Genomic DNA, 20,256 nt, shown 5'->3' with positions numbered 1-20,256 from the left:
CGAATTATAGATTATTTATAGATTATAAATTTATAGATTCGTCCGGGTTTTTGAGTTGTTATATTTTCTATCACATCCCGATAAAACACATCCCGATAAAACACCATGTTAAGTCTAACTAGATAATGTTTTGTACCGTAGAAACATTCAAGCCCACCATTCAAGCCCACAAGATTAAGAAAAACTACCATACCCGAAGACAGCTGTACTCGGCAATAAAGATTCAATAAATTTCATGTGGCTAATTCACTAACTATAACCACCGCCTTATCCCGAAATACTAGTTATCGACCCGAACGCAACCCAAAAAGAATTACAGCATGTGATCGATGTAATTTATCGAAACCTATATTTGATATTACAATTCGTAAGCTGTGAATGAATGGGAAAAGCGAGTGACCGATTTCATTCTCGGTATCATTTTGCATTTGAAAACGGTCAATCAAATGAATATCATTTCCTTTTGTTTGGGAAAGAGAGACAATGGCAGCGCTCCACTTTACCCATGATTATGGGTTTTGGTCAAATGTTGTCATACGTTGTATGACCCGCCGCGCACGAGTGCGCGGCTCCCCCTGTATCGTCAGGACGATAGCAGATAGTGAAACGACCGGCCGTGGGGGTCGCAACGTGATACAAGTATTATTCGGATATATCTTTGGTTCCTTGAATGAGATCATTCTGAAAATTGGCGACGACCTTCCAATAGGGCTTTCACAACTGTCTGAAAAATTTGGTGGATATCGGAGTTGATATAGTAATAAAAATGGGGCAAAATACGCTGCTTTTAGCTGTAACATAATGTTTATATGGTTGGATATGCTTTAAATTTTTCGGACACTTTCCTTGTAAGTCTATAAGCTTACCTATTTTTGTTGCAATCGGAGGTCGGGAAGGATACCCAATATTTATTTTTTTGAAGAAAATTGTGCTGGCCGAAATTAGCGCTAAAAAACCATCCTACAGCACGCGCGGCTCACTGTCGATGGCGCACTACCTAGTAATAGGTCTCACTCCCAAAGATCGAGGGTACAACTAAACATGCAAGGAGGGAGAAACTGGAACAATTCCAAATTCTTGGAAAATTTGTTTTAAGGAATGGATTCTAGCAATGAGGTGATGTAAATTTGGACTACAAAGGGCAAACTGTGTCCTGCTAATTTACGATCCCACGGCATAAAAGAGTAATCAGTAATGTTATCTGAATTTTATAAATGCTAGGCTTCTGAACTTCTGATGAATCCTGACGTCATGCAATATGTTTTTTTAAAGACCTTTAATTAAAACACCAAAACTTTAAATTTTATCAAATTACAAATGTCCTAATATATACGTCTCTTATTAAGTTAAAAGAGTCAGGGTCAGGGTCAGGGTCAGGGTCAGGGTCAGGGTCAGGGTCAGGGTCAGGGTCAGGGTCAGGGTCAGGGTCAGGGTCAGGGTCAGGGTCAGGGTCAGGGTCAGGGTCAGGGTCAGGGTCAGGGTCAGGGTCAGGGTCAGGGTCAGGGTCAGGGTCAGGGTCAATAAATGAGGTTGCAACGTAATATGTGATTCCTTAGGAATCATGGGCCAAGTTTCACTTGGAAATAATGATAAGTTATTAAACTTATCTTGGTTATAATTTTGATTCGATTAGAAACATAAAATGTTCCATGAAAAAAGTGATTACACGCTATGTTTATGTACTTTAGCAACGTACTCAGGGCGTACTTGCATATATAATACTTCACACCCAAAACAAGGTGGGATTTCACGGAGAAAGAAGGAGGATTAATCCTTTTATCATCCTAGTAATTCTATTTATATGGGTTAATCGTTCAACTAATTGGAATAGAATATTCGAATACCTGTTTGGCAAAATAAACTTGTGATGAACTAAATACGAACACTGCACGCTGTTCGACCTCTACAAAGTCAAAAAATTCGAATACATGAATGAAGCCCGTTATTGCAAAATCAATTTGGCATTTATCAATTTGAATTATAAAATACACAATATATTGATTGGATTATATCGGCATAAAACAGAAACATTATATCATTAGAAGTCGAATGCTATATTCTCACGGTCACCAGCACGAGGAACAAACGAGGGGCACTTACTGGATCCTGTGCAATCTTCTGGTCTAAACTACAAGTTATGCATGAAATGTGAAGCTTATCTAATGCTAGTATTACCAATATAGTAATATAGTAATATTACGTGCTTACTCATACTGCTTAACGTAGACGAAATTAAAAAGATGCTTCAATGTAAAATTTTAAGTAGTCTTTAAAATAGCTGTGATCGAAAGTAGGCTTCAGGTACCAAACTGTGGTAACCATAGTAACCAAACTGTGGTAACCATAGTAACCAAACTGTGGTTAAAATAGATTTTTGAAATTGCTACATTGATATACTATTATCGGAGGTAACTAAACTCCTGTATTAAAGTTAGTCCGTGAAAGCACAATTACAATTCAGCGAAACTAAAAGTGTTTGTCAATTCCATGTCCATAAGCTGCACTTGCGACAGCTTCCCGTCCTTATAGTTTATCTGTCCCCTCAAATGGAGACAGATAGCAGATATGATAGTTTTTATCAATTGTAAATTCTGCACACCGACTGACATCTAGCGTTATCAACCACTACACTCCTGTCCTGGGGAGCTACGCGGCGTTAAAATACTGCCCATTAAAATAGCGTTAAAATACTGCTCATTAAGATAGCGTTAAAATACTGCCCATTAAGATAGCGTTAAAATACTGCTCATTAAGATAGCGTTAAAATACTGCCCATTAAAATAGCGTTAAAATACTGCCCATTAAGATAGCGTTAAAATACTGCCCATTAAAATAGCGTTAAAATACTGCCCATTAAAATAGCGTTAAAATACTGCCCATTAAAATAGCGTTAAAATACTGCCCATTAAAATAGCGTTAAAATACTGCCCATTAAGATAGCGTTAAAATACTGCCCATTAAAATAGCGTTAAAATACTGCCCATTAAGATAGCGTTAAAATACTGCTCATTAAGATAGCGTTAAAATACTGCTCATTAAGATAGCGTTAAAATACTGCTAATTAAGATAGCGTTAAAATACTGCCCATTAAAATAGCGTTAAAATGCTGCTACAATGTAGGTTTACAATCTACCAGGACGCGCGCCGAGTTGGACTCGTCGACGGTCCTGGAACAGATATTTTACGAGTATCACCCGTTAAGTTATGCCACATTGTCGCATCCGACAGTTTGTGATGGCCAGCACAACTGGCCATCGCAGAAAACAGTTCGATAACTAGCGCTGGATAGTTGTTGACAATAGTTTTCGACAACTAGCGCTGGATAGCGACAACTAGCGCTGATGGCGACAACTAGCACTGGATTGCGACAATTATCGAAAATTTATATTTTGCGCTGGATATCTTTTACCAATACCAGCGACAACTAGCGCTGGATGGCGACAACTAGCGCTGGATAGCGCTAGTTGTCGACATCCAGCGCTAGTTGTCGCAATTACACTATCGCAAAAGAAATATTAGCAATATATAACAGCTGTTAGTGTTAGAGAATCACTAAACGTTAGTGCAGTCAAATAAATGAACTGCGATAATGCATTTGACAATCAGTCACTGCAATTTATTCTGCAACTTATTAAGCCAAACTTAGGCTTATCTTGCCTACACATTTTTTAACGAAATTCCTTGCGCACCGCGTATTAAAATTACTTGGATTTCTACCGCTTTGATAAAATGACTACAAGAAGATGGGGAGATAATATTGTTGATTTATATAATATCGATTAGTTATTCTTTAGTGTAGATTAACTTTATTTTTATATATTTTACTAAGTGTAAGGGATCAACCATACGTTATTGATATTGTTGAAATATTTAATGATAAATTGATATAATAATAAATGATTGTAATATTTTCATTGAGGCACATGCCACCCCATCGCGGGTTTACTACTACCCTTATATTTATTAATATTATGAAGTTTTTATTTTGCGCTAATACTTTCTGAACTTTGGGAAAAGTCAATTTAATTTTTAGTTGTTATGTTTTTTCTTCGTACTGAATTATCGAATATATAATAGGTTACTTAACGAACCTGGACAAGGACCGGAGTTGCAATTTTGCGCTTCTGTCAAACTTCCCTCACAATCAGCACCACCATTAGCTGGGGCTGGGTTGTTACAGCTTCTTTCCCTGGTCTGTTGTCCTTGGCCTTCTCCACAAGAAGTTGAGCACTCTGACCATTCTCCAAACGCACTCAATCCTCCATCAACTAAGTTGAAAAGCTGTGTCATATATCAAATATAACAGATTTTATTTTGCGCTAATACTTTCTGAACTTTGGAAAAAGTCAATTTAATTTTTAGTTGTTATGTTTTTTCTTCGTACTGAATTATCGAATATATAATAGGTTACTTAACGAACCTGGACAAGGACCGGAGTTGCAATTTTGCGCTTCTGTCAAACTTCCCTCACAATCAGCACCACCATTAGCTGGGGCTGGGTTGTTACAGCTTCTTTCCCTGGTCTGTTGTCCTTGGCCTTCTCCACAAGAAGTTGAGCACTCTGACCATTCTCCAAACGCACTCAATCCTCCATCAACTAATCCTCCATCAACTAAGTTGAAAAGCTGTGTTATATATCAAATATAACAGATTTTATTTTGCGCTAATACTTTCTGAACTTTGAGAAAAGTCAATTTAATTTTTAGTTGTTATGTTTTTTCTTCGTACTGAATTATCGAATATAATAGGTTACTTAACGAACCTGGACAAGGACCGGAGTTGCAATTTTGCGCTTCTGTCAAACTTCCCTCACAATCAGCACCACCATTATCTGGGGCTGGGTTGTTACAGCTTCTTTCCCTGGTCTGTTGTCCTTCTCCACAAGAAGTTGAGCACTCTGACCATTCTCCAAACGCACTCAATCCTCCATCAACTAAGTTGAAAAGCTGTGTCATATCAAATATAACAGATTTTATTTTGCGCTAATACTTTCTGAACTTTGGAAAAAGTCAATTTAATATTTAGTTGTTATGTTTTTTCTTCATACTGAATTATCGAAATATAATAGGTTAATTAACGAACCTGGACAAGGACCGGAGTTGCAATTTTGCGCTTCTGTCAAACTTCCCTCACAATCAGCACCACCATTAGCTGGGGCTGGGTTGTTACAGCTTCTTTCCCTGGTCTGTTGTCCTTGGCCTTCTCCACAAGAAGTTGAGCACTCTGACCATTCTCCAAACGCACTCAATCCTCCATCAACTAATCCTCCATCAACTAAGTTGAAAAGCTGTGTTATATATAAAATATAACAGATTTTATTTTGCGCTAATTGCTAATACTTTCTGAACTTTGAGAAAAGTCAATTTAATTTTTAGTCGTTATGTTTTTTTCTTCGTACTGAATTATCGAATATAATAGGTTACTTAACCAACCTGGACAAGGACCGGAGTTGCAATTTTGCGCTTCTGTCAAACTTCCCTCACAATCAGCACCACCATTAGCTGGGGCTGGGTTATTACAGCTTCTTTCCCTGGTCTGTTGTCCTTGGCCTTCTCCACAAGAAGTTGAGCACTCTGACCATTCTCCAAACGCACTCAATCCTCCATCAACTAATCCTCCATCAACTAAGTTGAAAAGCTGTGTTATGTATCAAATATAACAGATTTTATTTTGCGCTAATACTTTCTGAACTTTGGGAAAAGTCAATTTAATTTTTAGTTGTTATGTTTTTTGTGTGAGAGTCTCTAAGTTTCGATGGAGAATGTTAGGACATATCTTAAGAGGACAGGAAGACTCACCAGCATACACCTCTATGTTATTTGCTATAAATTCTGATATTTTTATGGAAGGGAGACGGGGTAGACCATGTTTAAACTTATTAGATGTTATTAGAAAAGACTTGACTAGTAGAAATCTTGATATTAGACTTAAGAATTTGACTGATTTCGAAGACCTTAGATTTTTAGCTTTAGATAGGGAGGAGTGGAAGAAGTTAGAAGATGGTTGATGTTTTTGTTTTCTTTTTTATGCGTTTTGATATCTATAAGGTGCCTAGGATGCTCTTTTAAAGAGATATTTCGTACTTTGAAAGATTTACTACTACTACTATGTTTTTTCTTCGTACTTGGTACTGAATTATCGAATATAATTATAATACTAATAGGTTACTTAACCAACCTGGACAAGGACCGGAGTTGCAATTTTGCGCTTCTGTCAAACTTCCCTCACAATCAGCACCACCATTAGCTGGGGCTGGGTTATTACAGCTTCTTTCCCTGGTCTGTTGTCCTTGGCCTTCTCCACAAGAAGTTGAGCACTCTGACCATTCTCCAAACGCACTCAATCCTCCATCAACTAATCCTCCATCAACTAAGTTGAAAAGCTGTGTTATATATCAAATATAACAGATTTTATTTTGCGCTAATACTTTCTGAACTTTGGGAAAAGTCAATTTAATTTTTAGTTGTTATGTTTTTTTCTTCGTACTGAATTATCGAATATAATAGGTTACTTAACGAACCTGGACAAGGACCGGAGTTGCAATTTTGCGCTTCTGTCAAACTTCCCTCACAATCAGCACCACCATTAGCTGGGGCTGGGTTATTACAGCTTCTTTCCCTGGTCTGTTGTCCTTGGCCTTCTCCACAAGAAGTTGAGCACTCTGACCATTCTCCAAACGCACTCAATCCTCCATCAACTAATCCTCCATCAACTAAGTTGAAAAGCTGTGTTATATATCAAATATAACAGAATTTATTTTGCGCTAATACTTTCTGAACTTTGAGAAAAGTCAATTTAATTTTTAGTTGTTATGTTTTTTCTTCGTACTGAATTATCGAATATAATAGGTTACTTAACGAACCTGGACAAGGACCGGAGTTGCAATTTTGCGATTCTGTCAAACTTCCCTCACAATCAGCACCACCATTATCTGGGGCTGGGTTGTTACAGCTTCTTTCCCTGGTCTGTTGTCCTTCTCCACAAGAAGTTGAGCACTCTGACCATTCTCCAAACGCACTCAATCCTCCATCAACTAAGTTGAAAAACTGTGTTATATGGACACGTTCATTGAAGTTTGAGGAACTGGAAATTGGTAAATTTCTAAAAAAGCGTTTTTGACGATAGTGGTTTAATTTTAACATATATTAATCTAGCGTGTTCATAAGTTCTGAACATTAGCCACGTGACCCATACTCCCATATGCACTGCTCAAAAATAAAATGTATTTCTTTTAGGCACTATTATGTAAAAAATGTCACATTTTTGTGACATTGTTTACCATAGCTGCCCAATTAGCATTTTTTGGTCTAAAATATAGTAGATTAGGTCAATCTAACAATTATGATACAATTTAGGCCTAAAGGGCAGTGATCGAACGGCTTTAAGGCAACATTTCGTAAACTTTGTCACACTCAGAATACGAGACCTATTTTCTACTGTGAAGTGTCCTCAAAACCCTTTCAACTCATTATTTGATAGTTCTTCTGCCAATCATAGCCCTAAAATATGTTGTTTTGAAAAGTTAACAAATACATGCGCTTGGCTATTGGGAAATGATGTAAATTCTGTCACATTATATGGAATTTGAAATTCTGGGTGAATTTCCGAAATCATTTATATCTGATTTTGGTTTGGAAGGCGGGAAAACTATATATGATCGAGGACGATACACGGATACAGTTGATTGAAGTATAGGACAGTTGATGTAAACATCGTCACAAAATGATACGAAATCGTAAATGGACACGTTCATGTTGAAGTTTAAGGATATTGGTAAACAAAAAAATAGCGTGTTCAGAAGTTCTGGACATTAGCCACGTGAACCATACTTCCATATACACGGCTCAGAAATTCAAATACAATTTATTGTTTTTAGGCACTATAATGTAAAAAATGTCACATTTTTGTGACTGTGTTAACCATAGCTGCCCAATTAGCATTTTTTGTTTAAAATAATATAGTAGATTAGGTCATTCTAACAATTATGATACAACATTTGGCTAAAGGGCAGGTATCGAACGGTTTTAAGGCAATATTTCGTAAACTTTGTCACACTCAGAATACGATACCTCTTTTCTACTGTGAGGTGTCCTCAAAACCCTTTCAACTCATTATTTGATGGTTTTTTTACCAATCATAGCCCTAAAATATGTTGTTTTGAAAAGTTAGCAAATACATGCACTTATTGGGAAATGATGTAAATTCTGTCACATTATATGGAAGTTAAAATTTTGGGTGAATTGCCGAAATCATTTATATCTGATTTTGGTTTGGAAGGCGGGAAAACTGTATATAAGGACGATGCACAGATAGAGCTGATTCAAGTTAAGGGCAGTTGATGTAAAAATTGTCACAATAATAATAAGGGCAGTTGATATGAAAGAAAATCTATCTAACTAATGCAATGGCTGATGTGACGAAATTTACATTTCTTGACCCTATTTTGAAGAAACATGCCTCGATTAGAATTCAATATTCTTCCAGGAATTATCAGTAGGTTATTATTCAGCAGAACTCAAGTTTGACAATTCTGAGTTTGATTATACTAAGTTACCGAAATGTGACGAAATTCACTTTTCCTGCCCCAAAAGTATAATTTCAATGTGATGAAAAATGGGCATGGGTTTCTATATTTCCTTTATCTCTGAATTAATCATTTCGAACTATAATTAGGACTGTTGATGTGAAAGAAAATGTATCTACATTTTACAATGACGTATGTTACGAAATTTACATTTCTTGACCCTATTTTGAAGAACCATACCCCGATTAGAATTCGATATTCTTCCAGGAATTATTGGTAGGTTATTTTTCAGAAAATCAGAACCCAAGTTTAACAATACTGAGTTTGATATCACTAATTTACCGAAATGTGACGAAATTTAGTTTTCCTGCCCCAACAGTATAATTTCAATGTGATGAAAAATGGGCATGGGTTTCTATATTTCCTGTATAAATCCATTCCGACTATAATAAGGGCATTTGATATGGAAGAAAATATATCTAACTAATGCAATGGCTGATGTGACGAAATTTACATTTCTTGCCCCTATTTTGAAGAATCATACCTCAATTAGTATATACTGTTACTTTATCACCATCAATATGTCGATAAATTAGTTATTTTGCCAACACGGAGCAAATAAAGTTATAATATTTTTTTTGTGACGAAATTTACAAATTTTTACCCTGTTTAGGTGTTGAAATTTATCCAATGTTAACATATCACTGCCATATAATAATTTATATGACCGGCGTATGGTTGAAATATTGTCAATTGATCCATAGTACGTAATATAGGGTGTTTAAGTTGGTATACTAATATTTACTCAATTTCACACATGTTGAGATATCATACAAATTTATGTGACTAAATTTACCTATTTCTGCCTTCTGTATTTGTATTTGCCTATAACAATGAAATATGTGAACAATTCCAAACACATTCAGCTCACAAAATAATGTTAGACTATTCGGCATTTCTTGTCAGGATGTCATAAACATCCCTCATATAAATTTCTTAAATGTGTGACGGAGTTTACATGGTGCTACCATTTAAGAAAAAAAGTCGCTGAATATGTAGATAATAGTCATATACAGCCATTCTATGAATTGGAAATTCGAAAATTTGGTCAAACACGGCAACAAGGGGTCCATATAAACTCCGTCACGTTTTTATAGTGTGACAAAGTTTACAACTCACTGCCGGCCGCATTTTAGCGATATCTTATCGTCTGATAAAGATATCGTTATGCGACAAACTTTATCTAGAGGATGAAACGATTATCTTAGGGTTAGAGGGTTTATATAGTTTCATAGTGTGACACATTTTACATCATCGTGCCATTCAGTAGGGTCACTAATATTTACCAATATCCTCAAACTTCAATGAACGTGTCCATATATCAATTGGTCCGTAATCAACCGTTCACATCTTCGGAGTTATTATTTACCTCCAGATCTTGTAAAGTTTACACTGAAATGCAGGACCGAGGTGGTCGAATACAAAATTGTTTTTAAAAAGCATGTATTACTGGTATGATGCTTAAAGCATGGAATATTTATTGCACGATACCCCATTTGAGGAAGATGATCACCTGTGATATGATCATCAAATTTCGTATTTGTTGTTTTTACACAACTTTCATTATCAACCGCGGTGACAACAACACTGATCAGGATCTAAAGACATTTTGACATTTTGACATTTTGACTGCTTAACGACTGCCTTTTTTGCTTATAGTTATTGTACGAAAAATAATTTACCAATTATCTGCTAAAGTTTTAAAAATGCAAAAAAAAAACGATGAAAAATATTGGATTTTTGATGGTTTTGAATTGTATGTTGTAGGTTTATAACCTACGTACCAGGACGCACGCTGAGTTGGACTCGTCGACCCTCCGGTACTATTTGAAACAAATGTTTTACGAGTATCACCCGTTAAGTTTTGAATGCCTTCGAACGTTCATTTTAATGTCCGTTCATAATTATGTCCGTTCATTTAATGTCCGGTCAAATATGGTCTGATAAGGTATATCAAGATTTAAAGTGGACAGTTAGAATTAGGTCAAGGTAACGCTAAATTTGATCGATGATTATACGGAATTTCGAACTTTTTGGGAATGATTTTTGAAGAAACAAATATTGTCATCATTGGTTTAACGGTTAGAAATTATCGCCGATAACCGATAATGAGTTTTTCACAAATTATCGCCGATAATATCGGTTGCAAACCCTATTAATAATTGATACAAATTCGGGGAATTTAGTACTCATATTAGTAATACTTATATTTATTATGAATACTTTCATGTTGGTCAAACGTAGTTTTATATATGATTGCGTTTATTGCATTTGGTATTGTGAGATGGCGGGAGCTATATTGGACTAATATAATAGCTGTAAGGTGTTATTTCAGAATTTTAGGTTTTAGGGTAAAATTTATAAGTAATTTTATCAATACTCAACCTGGGCAATTATCTTCATCTGAACCATCTTCACAATCTGCTGAACCATCACAAAAAGAATTGTCCTCAATACATTGCACTCCATCCGCACAACGTGCCTTCCCTTCCTCACATTCTGCTCCTGGGGGATTAGTTGATGTTTGTAATTATATTTAAAGAATATAGAATTATGGATTATTATAAAATTATTATAAAAAAAGTATGGGAAAAGCGAGCGACCGATTTCAGTTTCGTATCATTTTGCATATTTTGCAGACGGTCAATCAAATTAATATCATTTCCTTTTGGTTGGGAAAGAGAGACACTGGCAGCGGTCCACTCTACCCATGATTATGGGTTTTGGTCAAATTCGTTTCTCTTATAATGATACAATTCACCTGTTACAACAACTTCAGCTACATTTATGTTCCCTATACTCTTGCTGAGCTTTACAGTGTCCCCGTCAGTGTCACAGATCAGTGTGTAGATCTGGTCTGCCTGCTCTAGTCCGTATGTTAGTTGGAGTGTCCCGCAAGAGCTCTGTTTTACCTCTCCTTGGTACACTGACACATCTACTTCGTTATGACCATCCACACACATCTTAAAATTAGCATCATTCTCTGCACACCATTGACTTTCAGGACGGTTTTGGTACCAGTTGGTATAAAATTGGTGGTAGATAAGGACCTTGTGGATAAAGTAGGTTCCATCAAACTCTAACTTTATCCAGCCTGCTCCGTTATCAGTGACAGTAGCTGCTACAGTTGAGAGGTCTTTATCGATTGCATGTGTTGCTGCAAATTGTTCCTCGTTGAGATAAAGTGTTTTTCCTTGTGTAACCTTTGTGGGGGTTAACTCTGCGACTGCCGACTTTAGCTTTAGACCTGAAGTATCACAATTAAAATACTGCACATTTACCTATTTGATACAAAAAACAAATTCGGAGAATTTAGTACTTATATTACTTATATTTATTATGAATACTTTTATGTTGGTCAAACGTATTTTTATATATGATTGCGTTTATTGCATTCGGTTTTATGAATTGACTTTCACTCAATAAACGTAAGCTAATTCACTAACTACCACCCTTATCCCGAAATACTAGGTGTCGACCCGAACGCAACCCAAAGAGATTTTTACAGCATGTGATTGATTTAATTCATCGAAACTTATTACAATTCGTAAGCTGTGAATGAATGAGAAAATCGAGCGACCAATTTCATTCTCGTATCATTTTGCATATTTTGCAGACGGTCAATCAAATTAATATCATTTCCTTTTGGTTGGGAAAGAGATACACTGGCAGCGGTCCACTCTACCCATGATTATGGGTTTTGGTCAAATTTGTTTCTCTTTAATACAATTCACCTGTTACAACAACTTCAGCTACATTTATGTTCCCTATACTCTTGCTGAGCTTTACAGTGTCCCCGTCAGTGTCACAGATCAGTGTGTAGATCTGGTCTGCCTGCTCTAGTCCGTATGTTAGTTGGAGTGTCCCGCAGGAGCTCTGTTTTACCTCTCCTTGGTACACTGACACATCTACTTCGTTATGACCATCCACACACATCTTAAAATTAGCATCATTCTCTGCACACCATTGACTTTCAGGACGGTTTTGGTACCAGTCGGTATAAAATTGGTGGTAGATAAGGACCTTGTGGATAAAGTAGGTTCCATCAAACTCTAACTTTATCCAGCCTGCTCCGTTATCAGTGACAGTAGCTGCTACAGTTGAGAGGTCTTTATCGATTGCATGTGTTGCTGCAAATTGTTCCTCGTTGAGATAAAGTGTTTTTCCTTGTGTAACCTTTGTGGGGGTCAACTCTGCGACTGCCGACTTTAGCTTTAGACCTGAAGTATCACAATTAAAATACTGCACATTTACCTATTTGATACAAAAAACAAATTCGGAGAATTTAGTACTTATATTACTTATATTTATTATGAATACTTTTATGTTGGTCAAACGTATTTTTATATATGATTGCGTTTATTGCATTCGGTTTTATGAATTGACTTTCACTCAATGAACGTCAGCTAATTCACTAACTACCACCCTTATCCCGAAATACTAGGTGTCGACCCAAACGCAACCCAAAGAGATTTTTATAGCATGCGATTGATTTAATTATTCGAAACTTATTACAATTCGTAAGCCGTGAATGAATGAGAAAATCGAGCGACCGATTTCATTCTCGTATCATTTTGCATATTTTGCAGACGGTCAATCAAATTAATATCATTTCCTTTTGGTTGGGAAAGAGAGACACTGGCAGTGGTCCACTCTACCCATGATTATGAATTTTGGTCAAATTTGTTTCTCTTTAATACAATTCACCTGTTACAACAACTTCAGCTACATTTATGTTCCCTATACTCTTGCTGAGCTTTACAGTGTCCCCGTCAGTGTCACAGATCAGTGTGTAGATCTGGTCTGCCTGCTCTAGTCCGTATGTTAGTTGGAGTGTCCCGCAGGAGCTCTGTTTTACCTCTCCTTGGTACACTGACACATCTACATCGTTATGACCATCCACACACATCTTAAAATTAGCTTCATTCTCTGCACACCATTGACTTTCAGGACGGTTTTGGTACCAGTCGGTATAAAATTGGTGGTAGATAAGGACCTTGTGGATAAAGTAGGTTCCATCAAACTCTAACTTTATCCAGCCTGCTCCGTTATCAGTGACAGTAGCTGCTACAGTTGAGAGGTCTTTATCGATTGCATGTGTTGCTGCAAATTGTTCCTCGTTGAGATAAAGTGTTTTTCCTTGTGTAACCTTTGTGGGGGTTAACTCTGCGACTGCCGACTTTAGCTTTAGACCTGAAGTATCACAATTAAAATACTGCACATTTACCTATTTGATACAAATTCGGAGAATTTAGTACTTATATTACTTATATTTATTATGAATACTTTTATGTTGGTCAAACGTATTTTATATATGATTGCGTTTATTGCATTCGGTTTTATGAAATGACTCTCACTCAATAAACGTCAGCTGATTCACTAACTACCACCCTTATCCCGAAATACTAGGTGTCGACCCGAACGCAACCCAAAGAGATTTTTACAGCATGTGATTGATTTAATTCATCGAAACTTATTACAATTCGTAAGCTGTGAATGAATGAGAAAATCGAGCGACCAATTTCATTCTCGTATCATTTTGCATATTTTGCAGACGGTCAATCAAATTAATATCATTTCCTTTTGGTTGGGAAAGAGATACACTGGCAGCGGTCCACTCTACCCATGATTATGGGTTTTGGTCAAATTTGTTTCTCTTTAATACAATTCACCTGTTACAACAACTTCAGCTACATTTATGTTCCCTATACTCTTGCTGAGCTTTACAGTGTCCCCGTCAGTGTCACAGATCAGTGTGTAGATCTGGTCTGCCTGCTCTAGTCCGTATGTTAGTTGGAGTGTCCCGCAGGAGCTCTGTTTTACCTCTCCTTGGTACACTGACACATCTACATCGTTATGACCATCCACACACATCTTAAAATTAGCTTCATTCTCTGCACACCATTGACTTTCAGGACGGTTTTGGTACCAGTCGGTATAAAATTGGTGGTAGATAAGGACCTTGTGGATAAAGTAGGTTCCATCAAACTCTAACTTTATCCAGCCTGCTCCGTTATCAGTGACAGTAGCTGCTACAGTTGAGAGGTCTTTATCGATTGCATGTGTTGCTGCAAATTGTTCCTCGTTGAGATAAAGTGTTTTTCCTTGTGTAACCTTTGTGGGGGTCAACTCTGCGACTGCCGACTTTAGCTTTAGACCTGAAGTATCACAATTAAAATACTGCACATTTACCTATTTGATACAAAAAACAAATTCGGAGAATTTAGTACTTATATTACTTATATTTATTATGAATACTTTTATGTTGGTCAAACGTATTTTTATATATGATTGCGTTTATTGCATTCGGTTTTATGAATTGACTTTCACTCAATGAACGTCAGCTAATTCACTAACTACCACCCTTATCCCGAAATACTAGGTGTCGACCCGAACGCAACCCAAAGAGATTTTTATAGCATGCGATTGATTTAATTATTCGAAACTTATTACAATTCGTAAGCCGTGAATGAATGAGAAAATCGAGCGACCGATTTCATTCTCGTATCATTTTGCATATTTTGCAGACGGTCAATCAAATTAATATCATTTCCTTTTGGTTGGGAAAGAGAGACACTGGCAGTGGTCCACTCTACCCATGATTATGAATTTTGGTCAAATTTGTTTCTCTTTAATACAATTCACCTGTTACAACAACTTCAGCTACATTTATGTTCCCTATACTCTTGCTGAGCTTTACAGTGTCCCCGTCAGTGTCACAGATCAGTGTGTAGATCTGGTCTGCCTGCTCTAGTCCGTATGTTAGTTGGAGTGTCCCGCAGGAGCTCTGTTTTACCTCTCCTTGGTACACTGACACATCTACATCGTTATGACCATCCACACACATCTTAAAATTAGCTTCATTCTCTGCACACCATTGACTTTCAGGACGGTTTTGGTACCAGTCGGTATAAAATTGGTGGTAGATAAGGACCTTGTGGATAAAGTAGGTTCCATCAAACTCTAACTTTATCCAGCCTGCTCCGTTATCAGTGACAGTAGCTGCTACAGTTGAGAGGTCTTTATCGATTGCATGTGTTGCTGCAAATTGTTCCTCGTTGAGATAAAGTGTTTTTCCTTGTGTAACCTTTGTGGGGGTTAACTCTGCGACTGCCGACTTTAGCTTTAGACCTGAAGTATCACAATTAAAATACTGCACATTTACCTATTTGATACAAATTCGGAGAATTTAGTACTTATATTACTTATATTTATTATGAATACTTTTATGTTGGTCAAACGTATTTTATATATGATTGCGTTTATTGCATTCGGTTTTATGAAATGACTCTCACTCAATAAACGTCAGCTGATTCACTAACTACCACCCTTATCCCGAAATACTAGGTGTCGACCCGAACGCAACCCAAAGAGATTTTTACAGCATGCGATTGATTTAATTATTCGAAACTTATTACAATTCGTAAGCCGTGAATGAATGAGAAAATGAGCGACCGATTTCATTCTCGTATCATTTTGCATATTTTGCAGACGGTCAATCAAATTAATATCAATTCCTTTTGGTTGGGAAAGAGAGACACTGGCAGCGGTCCACTCTACCCATGATTATGGGTTTTGGTCAAATTTTTAATGTCTGTTCATAATTATGTCCGTTCATTTAATGTCCGGTCAAATATGGTCCGATAAGGTATAACTATATCAAGATTTAGGGTGGACGGTTAAGGGTAGAAAGCCCCCAAGTGAGGACCAATCCATCAATGAGATTACAAACACCATGTGGCTGCGGCAGAGGCACATATTAGGTGCGGTAAAAAAATCGAAATTATGCGGTACCGCACCCGACTATAAAGGTAAAATGTGCGGTGATTTTTTCGTAATTTGTGCGGGAATTGTGCGGTTTTCTTTTGCATTTTCTCAAGGACTTTGGAAATTCTAAACGTATAACCGCCGCTCTTATCAAAAATAGGTCTGTTTATGTGTTACTGAGGGTGTAGTTCTTTACTAAGACCATGATTGAACCTTTATTGAGATTCAGTTATCTGAGAACAGTGACTTGATCTGGTAGAGATCAGGAGACAGTTATTTGAAGACGCCTCTTGATAGAGTCGATCAGATCCCATGCGTGATCGCAAATATGTGACACGCTTGTTGGCATTGATCGTCAGTACTTGTGAACCATTTGATCCAAGATCCATTAAGCCCACTATAAAGCCAACGCTACCTACTCTATTATCACCAGAGGCAGAAGTTACGAATGATAACTGATACACTATAATCGAAGTACGGTAACGACGAGGGTTCCATAACGGCCTGGGTCACGGTCCCGAAAGGGCCTGGGTCACGGTCCCGAAAGGGCCTGGGTAACGGTCCCGAAAGGGCCTGGGTCACGGTCCCGAAAGGGCCTCGGTCACGTGGCCTAAGCATGAGTTCCAAAAGGGCCTGGGTCATGGTCCCGAAAGGGCCTGGGTCAGGGTCCCGAAAGGGCCTGGGTAACGGTACCGAAAGGGCCTGGGTCACGGTCCCGAAAGGGCCTCGGTTACGTGGCCTAAGCATGAGTTCCAAAAGGGCCTGGGTCATGGTCCCGAAAGGGCCTCGGTCAGGGTCCCGAAAGGGCCTGAGTCAGGGTCCCGAAAGGGCCTCGGTCAGGGTCCCGAAAGGGCCTGAGTCACGTGGTAACTGGGTCACGTGGCCTAGGTATGAGTTCCAAAACGGCCTGGGTCACGGTCCCGAAAGGGCCTGGGTCAGGGTCCCGAAAGGGCCTGGGTCAGGGTCCCGAAAGGGCCTGAGTCACGGTCCTATAAAAGGGCCCGACATTTAACATATTTTGGTTTTTACACTCGAAAATCTTAACGCAAAAATTTCAAAATTATGCGAAATTACGCGGAAAATGCTAGATTATGCGGAAATATGCAGATAATTACAAAATGTGCGAAAATGTGCGGAAAACAATAAATTATGCGGAAGTGTGCGGGAAACGGTAAATTGTGCGATCCCGCACCCATCGCACCTAATATGTGCCCATGGGCTGCGGACTTAGATCAGCAACTCATTAGAGGACCTAAAACTAATCTACAGCCTAAAAACCTCAACAAGATGGAGTCCCGTGGCCTTAAATGGTTAGAAAGAATGATCAAACATGAAAAACTTACAATAGCAAGTTGAATAGTTTCAGCTGACAAAGGTGGAGCCGTGTTACTAGTGGACCCAGCTATGCTAAAGCGAAGAACACAGGAAAAGCTCGACAACCCCCTATTGTATAAAAAGCTCGCTAAAGACCCAACGCAAGACCTACACCAGGAATTATTTGATTTATAGATCGAGGGAAAAAAGAAAAACTTTGTTATACCAAAAGAAGCTCAAGACATCATGGGTATTACCAACAATCTGAACAGTGATGGTACATTTACTAACAACAAGAGTACTTCTACCCACTTCAAACCTGGTAAAGCTTATTTCTACCCCACTCTAAAGATCCACAAGCTTCAAAAGGAAGACCTTAAACCAGGAGTCGAGCCCCCCTTCAGGCTCATCACGGCACTCCAGGATGGAATCACAAAACGCAGTGATGTTTTCCTCGCTAACCAATACCTGAAGGATCTTGAAAAAGATTTCTGCTCTGACCTTTTGACTGATTGCACTGCAGATGCCCTTCAATGGTTGGATTTCGTGGATAGTGAACATTCCCCAGTACAGAAGAAAGGCTTCAGATCGTTTACCTACGACTTTAAGGCCTTCTATGACTCTTTAACACCATCTCTCGTCATAGAGGCCTTGAGGTCCGCTGTGTCATCATGTAGAGAAGATTGGTCTGAAGACTTCTGCCAATGGCTCACACAACTGGTGGAATTAAGCCTCCGATCCTCTGCTGGGGTGTTCGATCAAAATTGGTTCATACAGCTCATCGGTATCCCTACGGGTGGATCACTATGTGTCCAAATCGCAAACATAGCAGTCTACTACCTAATGAACAAATGTGTTTATAGTAACCCAGAGCTCATGAATAAGATCGTATCAGACAGGCGTTACATTGACGACGGAGCAGGTTTGTTTGAGGGAACTACTGATGAGTTCAAAATTTGGATTGCAGATGTTAACAAAGCACTCCTCTCCTATGGCCTAGTCATTGATGAATACCAAATAGAAAATCCTGGTAAATACGTATCTTTCCTTGACATAATGTTCACCTTCGATTCCTTAGGATCCCTCCAAACGGATTTGTTCATAAAGCCAACAGACTCTCGTTCATATCTACATTTTAAAAGCTCCCACCCTAACCATATCTATTCCGGTATCGTGTAATCTCAATGCTTTAGACTCAGAAGGATCATCAACTGCCAAGAACGCCTGAAAGAACATCTCAACAACCTCAAAAAAGCCTTTCTTGCCGCATGTTACCCTAGAAAAATGATTGAGAACATCAGTAATAAGGTCCTCAACACAAAAAGATCACTGTCACGCAAAGTCCAGGCTCCTGATGACCAGACATCATTACATCTTCCAATCAGGGTCATATCTACTTATGGTAGTGATGATGATCTGGTGTCTGTGACTAAGAAGTATGAAGAACACCTCTCAAGAACGAGGAGTTTCAGTGAAAGTGACACTGTTGAAACATCCCAAGAGACCTCCTCAACATCTGCCACGCCTAGGAAGAAAATTTTCAGTTACACAAAGAAAACAGGGTCAAGCCTAAAATCTCGCCTCGTCAAATTGAAAGAACTTGCTTTAGGAGCTAAACATGGCCCAACCAGCAAATGCGATGTGCCAAGATGCAAATGTTGTGAACTTGTCAAAGGCACCCATGAATTCAAAGTGAACGGCAAGAAGGTTAATGCTTCCCCTGGAAACTGCCAGAGTTACAACATCATTTATCTGTTCCCATGTAGTGTCTGTGGAAAGGCTTACGTCGGTCGCACAACTCGCTATCTACGGGTTAGGACTGGAGAACATAGGGTCAAATATTATAAACTTTTAAATGGTGATCAGGTAGATGAAACAAGTGATGAATATAGTTTGGGTTAACATTTGTTGGATCATGGTTTTAAACAAAGGGAAGATTTTAACAAAATTTGTAATGTGTCAATTATTGATAATTCTAGTCCTAAACTTTGGAAGTCCGTGAACATAAATATATTCAACTACTCAAGACTTTAAAACCTTTGGGAATTAACACTATAAATCCTTTTGGCCTTCCCTTACTCCTAACATCTTAATTTTAACTTTATACCCGTTTTAAGAGTGTTCAGATTTTTAAAGGAATTTTGAGTTTTACTAACTTTTTACAATTTCTAGGGCTTATATGTCACTGAAGATGACGCCTTGCAACATGTTTGACAATAGCCTGTAGATTGATAGTTTGATCTCAGTATTTACAACAATTCATCTAGTTTGATTGATTTAAAGGGAAACAAATTCCTCTGTGGACAGTTAGAATTAGGTCAAGGTGGTTAGCTGTAAAGGTCCAATAACGCTAAATTTGATAGATGTTTATACGGAATTTCGAACTTTTTGGGAATGATTTTGAAAGAAACAAATGTTGTCATCATTGGTTTAACGGTTAGAAATTATCGCCGATAACCGATAGTGACTTTTTCACAAATTATCGCCGATAATATCGGTTGCAAACCCTATAATTGATACAAATTCAGAGAATTTAGTACTTATATTATTTATTATAAAAACAATTTTATGTTGGTTAAACGTAGTTTTAT

The 20,256-nt window shown here is 37.9% G+C and overlaps 1 protein-coding gene across 1 annotated transcript; it reads right to left on the bottom strand.

The window, feature by feature from the left end:
• Positions 1–1,948: 1,948 nt before the first annotated feature.
• LOC134821406 (uncharacterized) lies at positions 1,949–17,547 on the bottom strand. Its single transcript, XM_063832147.1, has 16 exons — positions 17,544–17,547; positions 15,230–15,715; positions 14,257–14,742; positions 13,292–13,777; positions 12,319–12,804; positions 11,346–11,831; positions 10,970–11,089; positions 6,863–7,033; positions 6,521–6,712; positions 6,178–6,369; positions 5,433–5,624; positions 5,083–5,274; positions 4,763–4,933; positions 4,421–4,612; positions 4,092–4,268; positions 1,949–2,646 (listed from the first exon to the last, which is right to left on the bottom strand). The coding sequence occupies exons 1-16, from the start codon at positions 17,545–17,547 to the stop codon at positions 2,579–2,581; spliced, it is 4,101 nt and encodes a 1,366-aa protein (XP_063688217.1). The 3' UTR covers positions 1,949–2,578.
• Between the last annotated feature and the right edge of the window lie 2,709 nt (positions 17,548–20,256).

This window comes from Bolinopsis microptera, chromosome 9 (genome assembly GCF_026151205.1).
Source record: "Bolinopsis microptera isolate Bmic1 chromosome 9, MBARI_Bmic_1.0, whole genome shotgun sequence".
Lineage (NCBI taxonomy): Eukaryota > Metazoa > Ctenophora > Tentaculata > Lobata > Bolinopsidae > Bolinopsis > Bolinopsis microptera.
This window is presented reverse-complemented; position numbering and strand designations above follow the sequence as displayed.